Raw genomic sequence first — 15786 nt, 5'->3', positions numbered from 1 at the left:
GTAAGAAAGAAGCAAATGGAATGCAGAAAGTTTTTTCTTTTTTTTCTTTTCTTTTTTTGTTTTTAAGTTAAGCTCTAATCTACTCTCACAAACCTATGGTCAAGTAGCCGCCAGCCACCATGATGCCCCTCTTGTGATACCATAACCAACAAGGCAAAACGTATTTCCAAGTTCATATGACAATAGCAAGAGGGATGGCCTTGTGATTTTACTCACATCCTCCAACAGACCACGTCATGTAATTCAGTACTTCCAAACTACTGTCAGTCATTAATTATTCATTTTGCACGCCCCGAGACCTTCACCAAACAAGCCCGTCTGACTGGCGAGGAAGCATTCCTTTTCCCCTTTGGCTAAAGGCCGCTGTGTGATGACCAGGGGACCTGAAGCTTTGGGGTGAGAAGGCAAACTCGCCAAAGTGAAAATCAGCTCTACTTCATTCCACTAGTCTCCTACTGATTTAGCAATTATAAAATAGGGCACTATGCTAGCCTTTCATTTTTTTCGGTACGCGGGCCTCTCACTGCTGTGGCCTCTCCCGTTGCGGAGCACAGGCTCTGGACGCGCAGGCTCAGCGGCCATGGCTCACGGGTCCAGCCGCTCCGGGGCATGTGGGATCCTCCTGGACCGGGGCACGAACCCGCGCCCCCTGCAGCGGCAGGCGGACTCTCAACCACTGCGCCACCAGGGAAGTCCCTATGCTAGCCTTTCTTAATCAGTGACTACTAAGAACATAGCAAGAACAATAGATACAAATTCACTGATAAGTCAAATATGGGGGTCTGATGTGATGAAATGCTCCAAAAGTAGGTGTTGATGAATAATCAACAGTTACAAACCAGTTTTATGTATTTCTACAAACAATGAGCTATTTAGTTGAGTGGCTTTCGTATTTGTTACAATGATTTTCATAGTCACGGCTAGGATTTTACATTTCTCTTTACAAAGAAGCTCTGATCTATCACCTTCCTGTTTTTCTTTGAAACCATAAAGGCAAACATAAGCTATCCCATCTGTTCTCAAGGTTTCATCTACAGTAACAAAATGCCGTAACTCTGACTTTGGAAACCATAATATGGAAGAAAAAAATGTCTCTGATGTACAGAAGAGAAAAACAGAATAATAAGCAGTTAGTCTTCATTACTTTTAGTTCTGTGCTGCTGGTCGAAAAGATACAGTCTTTTACTAAGTTTATATCTTTATACCAATATTGAACGACTTAAGGAAACACACAGATCACACTCTGGAACAATTATATTTATTTCCTGCACCTCAGATGTGCTGGGGAAAAGGTATTACCTGACGCTGGAAATTGAGTAACCGAAGTGCTTTCAGTTCCACGGTTGCTTTGGTTCGTAAATCTGGTGGCAAAGAGCCAGGGAGATTTTCCAGTTCCTGTATCCTATGGGCTATGCGAGCCTGAAGTCTAACGGAGATAATAAAATGGGGGAGGGGGAAGGTGGAAATACACATTACAGTCTGGTCTTAAATGATAGACAACAACCTTAGGTTTAAGTTCACCTTCCAGATACTGACGGCCGATTTCTGATACCCAACTAGATTATCTGATGTTAAACAGAGAAAAGCTACCTTAGCATTAATGCAGACGGGTGCTATATTACTTAACACTTTGGCCTTCTTCACAACCTCTCTCTAACAGCCAGGAAGGAAGGCTCAGAATACATCTAGGAGGAAAGTCAAGCCCCATGGCTCCCTCCAAAGAGAGAGAGAAAATGAGACAGGAAAATATGACTTGCTCCCGAACGCCTGGCCAGCCAGAGTGCAGAGCTGAGACGACAGAGTTCTCTTTCTAACTTCTAGTTTTGTCCTAAGGCAACGGGGCCATTTGCCCTCCTTGCCAAGGTGCTGACAATGACAGCTAGTAAAGCTGAGTGAACAAGAGCAGTGTTAGGTGCTGAGGTCACAGAAACCAGTCAACCCAAAACATTCAGAGAGGGAGAGCGCGCTACCGGCCACAACCATTTCCTCTGCGAGCAGTGCTTGCTTGAGAAAAGAAAAGGCAAATTAGGCATTTTTAAAAATCAGGTTTGGAGCAGCAGTAAATAGTAAACAGTTTTTAAAAACTAAGAGTTTGCAGAAAAGGACTGCCGGGGAGTCTCATTCTGGACATCATCAAAAAATAGAACTATAGGTACTTCCTCACAATACAGGCAGAATAGAAAATAAAAGACTTACTATTTTATTCATTTGGGATACTATTACTGTTAGTCATAGAAACTGGTTTTAGGGTTCACCTGGATCCTATTCTTACAAATAATTACATGCCATCTAAATCTATTTTTAGAATGACCTCCCCCCACATTTGGGGCAAAACTGTCTTGGAATAGATTTCGACAAAGAAAGAACAGTAAAAGGTAGTAAGTTAAACTAAACTAATAGTAACTCCACTAAGTTAGGTGCATTTAAAGCACAATTCTGTCTCTCTCTCTCTCTCTCTCTCTCTCTCTCTCTCTCTCTCTCTCTCTCTCTCACACACACACACACACACACACACACACACACACACCATACACATACACCTCTACAAGGTAAATGTGCCATTTTATTGAAGAGAAAACTGAAGATCAGAGATATTAAGAAACATGTGGACTTCACAGAGCCAGTAAAGGAGAGAGCCGAGGCTGGAACCCTCACTGGCCTGACACAAACACCACTGCAACGATACTGCAGATAATTAAAATATACTTCCTAACTGCAAACTCCCTTGGAACTCAACTATAAAAATTGATAATTAAAGATTCTGTTAAAAATTAATATTATGCTTTTTTCAACCTTTATGATGCTGTCTGTTGATATAAAAAAGTAAAACCTTCTGTGACTTAGATGTTGCAAAATATCTTAATAGTTCATACAGCCCAAATATCAAAATGAGGGCGTTTTTAAAAACTTAAGAGTTGTTTGCTTTGGTAGAGAAATAAAATATCATCTTTTTCAAAACTTTAACACTGATAGTAAGGGTAATGCATCATTTTTCATTGACTTCATTGACAATAATATTCTGATAGATTCCTCTTTTATTTGGTATATACGTGTTATTAATTCTGGTTTACTAAATGATTTATCATCATAATGTGTTATTACTAATATTATTGTTATTGTGTGTTATTTCAACTATGCATACTAACACAAACAATAGTACTTTTAAATGGTTTAACCATGCAACAGACTAAAAATGTGTTAGTTCAAGCAACAACAATAAACTTTCATCAATTTATTCTCTTGATCAAATTGTTCAGACTCTCCCAACTTTCTTCCACATTCCTTTTACTATTGATACTCATGGGATTCTCATCACAGTTTAAAATTTTTCTTTGTATGAAACAAACCTTTACCTTCTTTAGCCAATTCAATTTCTTAAATACGCACATAACCAAAAATTCCCCAATAGAGCAACAGGTGATGGAGCTTAACAATTAGGATATTAAGAGAAAAATCGATTGCAGATTCTTCTCAAATACATAATTCAAAGGGAAAAAAACTAAACCAAGATAATTTTACTTGTGCAGCGTTAAGGCCATACTAAAGGAAATTTAGATACTACAGCAGGGTGAGATATGGTTATTCTGCTTCCTTGGTTCTAGATTTATTGCAGACCCTTTTCATTTGACTATCGCAGAATGTTTTCAAACTATCCCTTGGTATTGTGTTTTACTCTGTTTGACAAAGTGGGTCAGGTGCTACATTAGAAGAATGGCTGCTTTTTCCTTAATCATCTAAACGACTATGGAACTAGGCCTAAATAAATAATCTTAGGACAACCGGGCTGACCATGTAGAGACTAAATCACACTGAACCGGGAGAGGGGGGAGTTGGAGAGCGGAGAGGAGAAGTAGGGAGGTGGGGAGGTGTGGAGTGGGGTAGATGGAGCCTTGGCTGACTTGGGCATGGGAGGGGGTGAGGGGTTAGGAGGGGTGCACTTCTTCCTGAAATGACTGCTTCCCCAAAGGGCCTAGTAATTTGTCAGTGAATTTCAGATTCCCCAGCACAAAAGAATCTTTCTTTTATGAAAGGGAGGCAAGAAGTTAGAAGTGCAAACGTGCAAACTATAGGAGAAGAGGAAGGGTAGATTCCAAAGTAAAATTGTACGCATTCGATTCAGCACACGGTGTGTGTTTGTGTGGGGAGTAGCAAAGGTACAGGAGGGGCTTCTTTTTACGTAGAGAATTTTATCTGCGTGTGTGTGGTGGTTAATAGAAATCTTCGTTTTAAATAATGCGCCTCTCCAGACAATTTCATCTTCCCATCAGTGGGATTCAGCAGGTAGCCCGATAAGGAGATAGATTCAGGATTCCAAACTTCCCGAAACAACAACAGATGTAATACTGCATAACTGCGGGAGACTCATTTAGGGTCCTCATGGGTACAGAAAATTGAAGCAGAATTAGGTCGCTCAGGTTTTTCATACAGATTGAACAGTAAATCAAGAGGGCTTACTGTTCTGACAAGAAAAAGAGTTCCATTAAAGGCGACAGATATTTGTTCAGGTCCAGAGGAGAAGTTTATGATTCCTGTAGGAGAGTGATTTGAACAGAAAATGACACTGGTACATTTTGTTCCTTCCAGGAGCTGAGTGACACCTTTTAAAAAAGAGAGAGAGGGAGACTGACTTTTGGCAACTCTGCTGAGGAAGCAGCTCTTGGTGATTTCTAAGAAGGAATTCTCAGGGTTGTAATGGAGACCAGGGCAGGACAAAAAACACGGTAAGGGACTATGCTGGCTTCCTGAGGCAAGGAGGCTATACTACTGCTTTCATACTAAATTCTGACTTGATACCAAAGAGCGCTCACATAATTCAAAGATGCTCTTCTGATATAAACTCCTTTCAATGTGAAATATATTTCTTTCTCACACAAGCATCTGTGTAATTTACATGCTAACATGATAATTCGTGGAGCACTTCTGACCAACCCTCTAATCCTAGATGGAAGAACTGAAGTTAGGCACATTGACAGGGCCAAAAAAGCATGCCAAAACACCAAAAAAAAAAAAAAAAAAAAAAAGTCACTGACACTTACTACAGAGAAAAGCAGTACAGTTCCATCATGAGACAAGGTTGGTCTAAAAGAAAGGATCCAATTTAAATGAGAACAAAATGTTTTTAACTGAAGAGCTTGTATAGATCTGAGGCAAAGTGTTCATATGCAGAAACTTATTTATGCTATTACTGAAAAAAGATCAATCTGTCAAAATTCTGATTTTATGAGGAACAAGGAAAAGCGGCCAAGTGACTTAAAAGTAAAAAAAATTAAGATTCTGACAATTTCCTTTCAATTTTCATAGGCGAGGTAAGTGATATTACAACAGTCAAAAGAAACGAACATCTGTTAAAGAATTTCTGACAGGTGATTTCTGCTCAAACCAAGTTTATGAAATTATAAAAGAGACTTTTTTAAAGACCTTGCTCAAATTCTCAATCAGGAGACAAAGATAGACTGGACTCTTCCTATCAGTGCTAAAGGGTAGTAAGCCGTTCTCTCAAAGAGGGGCAGAAGGAAACGAGTTTTTTAGCTGTCTTTTACAAGTGCCTAAGGGACTTAATCTAACCCTTTTTAAGGGATAAATATAACTAATCTCTGCAGCTGGACAATTTGTCTTCATAGAGGCAGAAGCCAGCTACTGCTCTATAACTGAAGAAGACAAAAGATGCCCCTACAAAACCCTGCCAGTGTAAACCTTAGCTTCTTCTCAAGATGGCCACGGGAGACTTCAGGCCAAAAGACCCACCAGCTTTTTGAACCCAGGCTTGCCAAATCAATCACTTCAAAAGCCAGGCGGCTTAACAAAAGAGGAGACATTTATCAAGTAATAATAATAATATGAAAAAGAGCCATTCCACCACCTTCTGCAATGCTTACAATTTAAAAGATACTGATAGATACTTTTTTTTTTAATTGACACAGGTGTGGAGGACAAAAGCTTTCCACACACTGGAATAGGCTAAATAGTACCGATTAATACTGAATACTTTGGGAGACCATCCCTTAAGATCATTTTCAAAAAAAGTGCTAAAATGAGCTCATTACAAGAAAGGCCTGCAAATACAATTCTGGTAAAGATGAAAAAAGAAGGTTTAGGAGTCAGTAAGCGTGTACACACACACACACACACACACACACACACACACACACACACACACACACACAACATAGGATGAGTAAGGGGGAAAAAAATCTGGATGTATTTCTAGGTATAGTGTCTGTGTTACGAGGGTAGTTCATGTGATTTAACAAAGGGACTGGTAGCTCTGTACCCTCAAGGTGGGAAAATAACGTTAGCTCTTAGGAAGTCAGAATTTCAGAGTAACCAAACGATACCCCTCTATCTCATTTACTGTCTTAAAAAAAAAAGACTTTTGACTTTTTTATTCAATAGCAACATAAAGAAAGGACTGCATATGAATACAGTTTTTCTGCCCCAAATGAGTACACAGTGCTAATATTTGACTTTTATACCACACTGCGATTATTCACCCAACAGAATCTGCCTATTAACACTGAAATATCAATTGATGATGGGTATCTAGCTCTCTAGGGATACGTGAAAAGCTGAAAACAGAAACATAAAAGCTCTTAATTGAGGATTAGTAATAGCGGTGAAAATAAAGTTATACTCTTCATCCAAAAAGGTACACACATTTAATGGCAAGTTACTGTGATTTCTTTCAAAATAACTCTTAAAGCTGGTAACTTAGTATTTTAATATAACAGATAAGTCACGTGTTTTCCAATAAAGAGTAAGGTAGTGTTTTTAAATAAGGGCTCCTAGACATTATTTACTAACATCCCCTATAATTTTTAAACCCGAATTGTCTTTTAACTTAAATCATACTTGGGAAATAATAATAATAGCTAATATGTATTGACAGTCCTTGTATCATTTTATCTTCTCCCTACAAAAGATACTATAATACCCTCTTTTAACATAGGAGGAAACTGAGTCACAGAAAAACGATGTAACTTGAGGAAGGCAACACAGCTAGTTAGTGGCAGAGCATGCTTTCTGGCTAACTCCCAAAACCGTGATCTTCGTTTCATCTTATCTTGACTCAGTACTTACTGGACTCTCTTTTTGGTTGACATTAACCATGTACATCAAGGATCTGCTAACTACAGCCTGCCAGCCAAACCCTGCCCGTAGCCTGTTCTCATAAATCAAGTTTTACTGGAACACAGCCAACACAGCTGCTTTCACACCATCAGGGCAGAGCTAAGTAGTTACGACAGAAACTCTAGGGCCCTTTACAGAAAAGGTTTGCCAATCCCTGATTTAGATAAATGTGCCAAATCAGGTGAAAATGAAGTTTTTGGAGTAAGGGTTTAAATAAGGACCCCATGTGAAGACACTTACATAGGGCCTAGCCCAAAAGCTAGACCAAGCCACAGACCAACAAATGCATGAACTCAATCAAAGAAGACATTATATCATGCTACTGAAGTACCGCTTTAGTATCACTAGATGTGTCATTAACCTGAAGGCTAGGCCAACAGAACACTCAACATCTGAGCCGCTTACAGTCACCATTCAAGGACAAACTGACGAACCAGAAGGAAAGTGCATCATCTAAGTGTGGGCTGACGGCCTTCCTGGATCTTTAGGAACTCCGGGCTGGACTTTTGATCTTGGCATGTCATAGGGGTGCATAAAAGTTTTCTGACTGAATGAGTGAAAAGCACAGTCCTGGGAACCTAGAACCCCCAGAAGAGGGTCCTCACCCCCATCCCAGTGGCAAAGAAACTCTTCTCTTGAGACTTTGTTCTAAAATCATTCTCAGGCCTGAGTCTTGGCCTCTGCAATTTCCCTTAGGCCTTTCCCTGGTCCCACGGAAAAGAATGACCACACCACCAGCAGACACCGGACCCCCCTAGGCTGGGTGGTACCTGCCGGAATACAGCGTCTTTACCCCCGGGGCAGGTGCATTACCTGTACTCCCGCTCCTGCAGAATCTCCACGGGGTCCAGGCCCTGCGGTTTCTGGACGGGGCTGATCCGGCTCTGCTTCTGCTGCAGCTGCAGGATGGGCGAGGGCTGCCCCGGGGTCGGCTGTGGCACCGAGGGCCCGGGCACGGCGGCCGCGGGCGGCGGCGCTGCTGCAGGGGGCGCAGGCGAGGGCCGGCCGCTGGGCGCGGGCACCGGCAGCTTCTGTGGGGGGCTCGGGCCGCTCAGCTCCGGCCCCGGGCCTGCGGGACAAGAGCGACATGGGCAGCTCGGGAGGAAAGGCACCCCGTGCCCATACCCGGCCTGCCCGCTGCCCCCTGCGAGCCCGGCGATGGGGACAAGTAAAGGTCTCACGAGAAGAAAACAGCAGGGAAGGGAGGAGGATGAGGAAGGCGGGAGGGGAAAGGAAAGGGGATAAAGAAAGAAAAAAGAAAAAAATAAAAGAAGCTGGCATCTATCCCAAAGGGAAATGGCCCAGAAATGACTCTTAGGTAATAAACTGATTAAGGAATGGACAGCCAGCTTTTAGTGTAGGTCTACAACGGGATTTTAAAAATAATTCCAGGTGCGTTCAGGGTTCTGAAAAAGCAAGGGAATCACCCACTAGTCGGATGCAATTTGGGTGTGGTCCCAAAATCACGTTTCGCAAACTACACCACAAGCCCCCTTCATCCCAGCGTGGAAGAGCCCTGCTGTTAGAACCCATGCTTTACAAGTATAGGCAGCAGCTCGCCAGTCCTCTGACGTGAACTAAAAGGGGCACGCATTTTCCTTAAATGACCTATAAATTGTATTTCAGGCTTCATCAGTGCATCTAGGGAACTTTAATTTTTTACTACGTATTAGAAAATATTTCTGAAAACATTCAGTGCAGGGGGAAAAAAGAATCTGCTCATTCCACCTAAGAAAACTTAGCAAATATTAAGATTCAAGAGAGCATTTTTCTCATGTTATCAGAATAAAGGGATACGCAATCATTAAGCTTATCAAAATGCACTTAAGTTAATTTAAAGCAATTTCCCACATTAAACTTTAGGAGTTTAAATTGATTGCTAGGTCTGGACCTAAAATAAGTGTTCCATCTCTCCTCTTAGGTGAATTTTTACTTACTTCAAAGTTATAAATAAAATTAGTGATGCTACCAGAGGGGTTAGTAAATTAAAAAAAAAAAAAACTCAGTAAGCAGATGTTAAAACCTCTCATGGGCATTCTTCCAAGTGTTTTCTATATCTTTCCAGAGAAATATTAAAATCATTAAATGGTAACAAAACTAATCATCTCTATACTTCAGAGCGACTTAATAATTAACCATACAAAGACATACATTATGAAAAAGTAGACACATTTATTCAATTTCCAGCAAACACCAGTTAGAAGTCGGCTTAAATGACAATGCAAGGATAGCAAACATTCTGACAGGAGGAATTGGAAGAGTTAGAAGAAAGTGCTTAGGAAACTACAGTGTGTGTGAGTGTGAGTATATGTGTCTGTGAGCATGTATGTGTGTAGTGTTGTTGGTCTTTTGTTCACTTCCTTCTGAAATTAGGTAAAACTTTCCCAAAGACCTAGGGCTAGTTAAGACTTCTTGAGGTAATCTGTAGCCCTTGTTCTAACATTGATGAAAAGTTCTGGAGGGAAAAATGCATTTCTGTTTTTTTTGTTTTAGGCACTGTAGATATATTATTAAAATAAAGAGATTCTTTTCAGCTAAGTACATTCTGATTCTTTTTCTGAATGGGAGGTCTTTTACATAATGCATAGCTTTTCGTAATATTTCAGATTTAGTTTCTTTCATCCATATGTAAGAAACCAATTTCTGAACATTAAATCTTAAGGTTGTTAAGCACTGGAATGAGATATGGAGGGACATTTTTTATTATATTTTCCCTCGAGGCCTTTAAAACAGGATAGATATTTTTTATCTGGGTTGCTTGAGCCAAAAGAGAGGAGATAGAGATTTCTAACAATTACTTTAATTCTCTGTGATTCTATGAATTTCCCTAATAAGCTCAAGAAACTGGTAGTTAAAAATATTGGAAGAATCTGTATGAGCACACCAAATAATAGATTTAATACACTGAAACCCTTTAATAAAAAGAAAATCCGGGTCTTACTGATAAGATTAATATCATACTGATTACCCTAAATTCAGTTCTCAACGTGTTTTTCCTCCTTTCAAAGTTTAAATAAGTCATCAATAGAAGCCATACCAGTGCAATAGTGTACACATTTCACTTACTCTGGGCGTTTTCTTCTTTAGCATTATGGCTTGTAATACTTATGCAGAAGTGTGTGCCAACTCCTCGAGGTATATTCAAGTCATTGTTTTTAAAACCATACGATCAAAGGGACGTATCCAGAGCATGTCTGATATCCCCGGTTCCACATCTAGCCATTTTCAGCCCATGACTGTGCACTAGATCTGATGCATACACACAGCTAGGCTTCTTTAATCCATTAATACAGAGACATCCTTATGTGGTTGAAGGACCCTTAAAATTGAGAAGCCAGAGAGACCCAAACGTGGACTTGGATATTCAAATCTCCAATTCCAAAAGGACTACAACTCCAAAAGATACAAGGTGCACCTTGTGTCTTTCCAAAATAACTGATAAGTTTCACCTACGGGCTGTGTGAGCCTCAGCAAGTTACTTAGCCCCTGGTGCTTCAGTCTCCTCGTCAGTAGGATGGGGATAACAGTACAGTACTCACCTCACAGGGTGCTAGTGAGGATTCAATGAGACAATGTGGCTATGCGCCCAACCCTCAGCTCTGGTCATATTTACTGCCACCAAGGACACCAAGGTAAAGAAGCCTAGTTTAATCACTCAGCTTTTCAGAAAAGCTCCACAGCAAAAGAAAGGCTTTCAAGGAAATTTGGTACTGTATTAGCCGGCAAATTTGGAAGTGCACTCTTCTAGAGCAAACTTCAAAATGTTTCCACAGTTTAATACAACTCAGCACAAACACTCAGATAAGTCGGCTTGCCATGTGCTTCCTGCTAATCCCCCATCAGTCACAAGCAAACTCCTTTCTAACTAAAAACTGCAAGTTCATTTACTGCCTGGGTCTATTTTATCCTCCCTCCAACAGATTATAGAAACTTCTCTTTACAGAGGCTAGGGGACTGACTGCAACTTGCTGCAATTAGACATGCCCAGAACACAACTACCTAACCATGAGGTGTTCTGCCTGTCCTTCAGGCAGCTGAGTTGCCTGAATGGATTTTCTCTGTATCAACAGAAAGCATCTCGACAACAGACACTCATGGTCTGCAAAACGATAAGGACTCACGCCCTGATATCTTCAGATGGAGGACAAATTACATTCTTTAGCTTATCTCCTATTCCCTCGCCAATATAAACAACTTAGGCTGAATTGTCAGAGGTACAAAATGTGTCTGTTTTCCCGTCGGTCCTCACTTTAGAAGTCAAGGTAGGTATACGCCCTGACTCTCCTGAGGGGTGTCCCACTGCAGCTAAGTGTTGGGGGGGAGGGATCTTTATTAGATGCCTGAATTTAAGAAACAGGTAAACAAACTTATTAAATTACCTAAGTCTCACATGTACAGAATTTCTGTACAGAGTTCCCACTTTACCCTCTGCACAGAAGGATGTTTATGCAAATAACCGTCTGTGCATTAGACAAGGATTTAAGTGGTTTCCAGAGGCTGAAAAAAATAAATGTAATAATGATGCTTAAATGAAGCATACGAAGAAATTTTAGATAACTAAAACAAGGAGAGAGGGAAGCAGGAGAAGCACAAGCACTGAAAAAAATCACCAATAAATCTCTCACTTTCTACCATGAAGGCTTCCCTACCCACCGCAAAAAAACCCAAAACTTTTCAGTTCCTATTTTGAACTTTGCTTTAGTCTCTAAAAAGAAAAATGAATCAAAATTAAAAGAAAAAACGCTGGGTTTGATTCGAGTGAAGCCCATAGTAGGCAAGGACCAGAGTTATTTACTTGTTCAGTGCACACTTCCGCCAGTCAAACTGTAATTCTCTGGTGGTGGCACCTGTGGTGAATGATAACTTTGGAGTAGGTTTGAGGCAGATCACCCCAGCCAAAAAGATTTTCTTCACACATGAATGACACCCGCAAATGGGACAAGGGAAAAATGGAATCACAGCTACCACCAGTGAAGCTGACATACTTAAACTGATTTTTTCCTGAAATATTAGCAGAGGCATTTATAAGCAATTATATTGCTTTATTTAAGAAAAGGAGGGGGATAAACAATTAATACAAGTAATATTAACTTAAAAAACCTTTTTTTGTGTCTTCCTTGGACTTGTCCGAAATACCCATGCAAAAAAAAAAATGTGTCTTTGTCAAGTAAGGTCATCATCTCCCTGTGAAATCTGAGATTTGGGGACAAGATGAGCAATGCAACCTCCCCCTCCCAGCGGCAGGAATGAGTCTGCTCTATTTGAAGAAAGTATCCTCTTTCCTCCTTTATCCATAGCCTCTTTGCCCACTCTGGCACTATCCGCCCAAATATTTTCATTTCTAATGACTGCTGGAAATACAAAAGACACGAGCAGTGAGTAACAAAACAAGCTCCCCCTAATGACAGGATCCTGGCGAGGGAAGATGTACGCACTGGGTAAAAAACAGAAAAAAAATGGAGCCCTCTTCTCTGGAAATGATCCAGAAAAGGCACCCAGGACTGTGTTGGGCAGGATGTGAAGTATTTGTTATACACAAGTGTCCGGCTAACTGAAAATCCATCCTTGAAGTTTTACTGCGTCATCTGATCTCACTGCGCTGACTTTGGCTGGAAGGTTTCTCAAACGAAGTCACTTAGCTTGCTGCCTTCTTGAACAATACCCTGGAAACTTTTCCTATTGTGCGTAGGTCATTTGTTGTTGTTGTTGTTTTTTTTTTTTTTTGCGGTAACGCGGGCCTCTCCCTGTTGTGGCCTCTCCCGTTGCGGAGCACAGGCTCCGGACGCGCAGGCTCAGCGGCCATGGCTCACGGGCCCAGCCGCTCCGCGGCGTGTGGGATCTTCCCGGACCGGGGCACGAACCCGTGTCCCCTGCATCGGCAGGCGGACTCTCAACCATTGCGCCACCAGGGAAGCCCTCGTAGGTCATTTTTAAAAATAACAAGCCTCGCTGAGGTCCATGATGAGGGGATACCCCAGGACAAGCTGCGATGCACGGGGAAGTGTGCCTGTGTGACATGGTCCCTCACGATTACCTTTTGGGAGGCGCAGATTTCGCTCCTTCCATCTTAAACTACCAACAATCTGACTATGACCATTCAGCCTCTACTGGGACCTCCTTTAGTTAATGCTCCTCATATACTGAGATGCAGGATATCAAGGTCACCAATGTTGCTGACACCGTGTCTAGAGTATGAATAAAAGGGCTCTCAGAAAGGAGCAGAGATCCTTTTCCTTGCACAGGAGTGAAATGCCCACACTTGGTACACAGAGCTTGGGAAAGAGCCTTTCCCTTGTCATGAGCCTATTGGTCACGAAGGAGCCAGGATGGGGAAGGGGATAAGGCCATGGGCCCTCCAGTCAGACTGCTGGCATTGAATCCTGACTCTCCATACCCGAGATGTGCCACACGTGCAAGGTACTTATTACTGAGCGTGGAGTACAAGGTAAGCTAGCAGGCACTCAGTAAGCACAAGCTACACACATGCATAGACACACATACATTTTTGCTTCTCTCTGGCTGCATTCCTGAGAGCTACGTTTTACGGTTTTAAAGCCTCTGAACACACTTGAGTGTTCAAACTACCATTTTATGCATGGTTTTCCTGTACAACATTTTCCGTCTCTGATTTTTGGTCCCATGGGGTCCTCCACCTACCAGAGCATCGTGGTGAACACACCGAAACCTAGAGATGCCGCGATACTTTCTTGCTCTTTAAAAAAAACCATTCCTAAGGCTCCATCTACAATTAACAAGATGCGTTGATCCGTCTAGTAGGCAACCCTTAAGAGTTTCCTCTACCAGAAAAGAAACATTTACAAACTCAGAAGGTAGAATAATAAAAATAATAATAATAATCTGAACTCTTTCCCTTCGCCTAAGTCCCAAAACCTAAGAAGAAGACCGATATCCTAAACTAGTTGCAATGATCAGCTGTCAGGGCCTGCCCAAATGAGAGGGAACCATTCACAGGAAAGGGTGTCAATGACAAGGAAGCACCCTGGAATTCAAATTCCCTAAGATTCAAATTCTCTGGAATTCAAAACTGTGGTAGAATAGCACCATAAACTCTGTGCTTATCTAGTTGCTAACCAAAACCTTCCCAGAGAAAACAACATTCATGGACGATCACCCTAGAGCCCCTTGGAGCTCTGAATTCTATCCGTGGGATCAAGCCAGACCACCAGAAGGTCGTACAAAGGACTACCTCCTCTCAACCCATTATATAATGTCATAGCTTCAGATCTGATGCCAGGGCACATGGGAAATAGGCCATGTGGATTCTGTTACTCTCTTTGTTATGAACAAATGTTACCAATGCCTCTACCATGCAGTGCCCCTTACAATAATAATAACAATAATTTTTTAAAAAGTTCCCACCTGGGAAAGCTACTTTATACTCTCATGCTAGAAAAGACTCTGTGTCCACTGAGAAACTGGTAAGCAACTTCCTTCCGAGTGGTGAGTATCAGGCACCTGACCCTGTCTCCTTTCCTGACTGCCAGGAAACTCGAGTCACCTTGGAAGCTCAGATGCGGCAGCTCCTGTAGCTCCCCCCCACCCACATTGCCAACCTCCCTGACCTTGATTTCTACTTCCCTTTGTCTCTGATTTTCTACTTGGTAATTCCTTTACCGCAGGTATGCCTCTTTGGAAGCCTCCCCAGATGCTTTTCACAAAAAGGGACAGACGTAAATAAATAAATAAATAAACAGACACGAAATAGCTCAAGGAGAGCAGATTCGAGACGTGCGTGTTGGCAACAGAACGCACGGGGTGTAGGGGTTCCTAACCTGGGGTGTGTGTAGACGGGCTTCCGACAAATCTTGCACCGCTTGAAAGAGAATGCGAAATCACAGGGCTTTGTGCCTATAGCCACGGCTTGTGCCAGAGTCTGCAAAGTTTAAGAAGCACTGCTCTAGGACGTAGGCAGAGGAGACCGAGAAGCGTGGCCAACTAAGTGGAGCAAAGACAAGGGAGCCAGGGAGGTGCAACAGAAGGCTACGTCAGCCCTGGGCTGCTACCACCAGCCCAGCACTTCTGTGCAGTGAGCAGTCCTTCTCGTCCGAGGTGGACCATCACGTTATTCATTTGGTTGCCTGTGAACCTACCAGATGGCCTGCTGTAGTTGACAAGGGCCTGCTGCTGCGGCGGCGGCGGTGGCTGCGGCTGCGGTGGCGGCTGCGGCTGAGGCGCCGCCTGCTGCTGCTGCATGCCCGGCAACGTCCTTTTCCCCTGGACCGCGAGCTGCAGCGTTTCCGGGAGGGGCTGGCCCCGGGCCAGCATTTTGTAAGCTAAAATCTGAGCTCGCAGCTGATGCAGCTGGACGGGACTGAAAGGCGAGGGCCCCCTGTTGGGCTGGCTCATCGCCTGCGGGTCGCCTGGGATGAGGGTCCCTGGCTGGCTTGGTGGCATCTGCGGTGCGGTTGGGCCACTTCCCAATATAGGGCTGGAGACGTGCTCGGGGGCTCCCAGCGGAGACGGGTGCGGCGACATGTAGCCTAGAATGAAACACAAAAGGAGAGGTCACAGGCTGCCCCCCGCGACCCTGAAGGAGAAGCATTCCCACACGTTTTGATAATTTTCTAGAACAGCACTGATGGACAGACATCGAAAGCATAGGTAACTTAATAATTATGGGCTTTTATATAACTTAAA

General features: G+C 42.5%; 1 protein-coding gene across 5 annotated transcripts in view; it reads right to left on the bottom strand.

The window, feature by feature from the left end:
- SMARCA2 (SWI/SNF related BAF chromatin remodeling complex subunit ATPase 2) overlaps positions 1–15786 on the bottom strand; it is a gene marked incomplete at its 3' end in the record, with an annotated part of 195861 nt that overhangs the window by 133607 nt on the left and 46468 nt on the right. For all 5 annotated transcript variants that reach the window (XM_082842155.1, XM_082842154.1, XM_082842156.1 and 2 more), the window contains 3 exons: positions 15240–15629; positions 7942–8197; positions 1300–1426 (listed from right to left, as the gene is read on the bottom strand). In XM_082842155.1, coding sequence (XP_082698281.1) covers positions 1300–1426; positions 7942–8197; positions 15240–15629 — 773 coding nt within the window. The remainder of the gene's footprint in view (positions 1–1299; positions 1427–7941; positions 8198–15239; positions 15630–15786) is intronic.

This window comes from Leucopleurus acutus (assembly GCF_964270905.1).
Source record: "Leucopleurus acutus genome assembly, chromosome: 7".
In the NCBI taxonomy this organism is placed as follows: Eukaryota; Metazoa; Chordata; class Mammalia; order Artiodactyla; family Delphinidae; genus Leucopleurus; species Leucopleurus acutus.
Note: the sequence above shows the minus strand (reverse complement) of the source record. Positions and strands in the feature narration are given on the sequence as shown.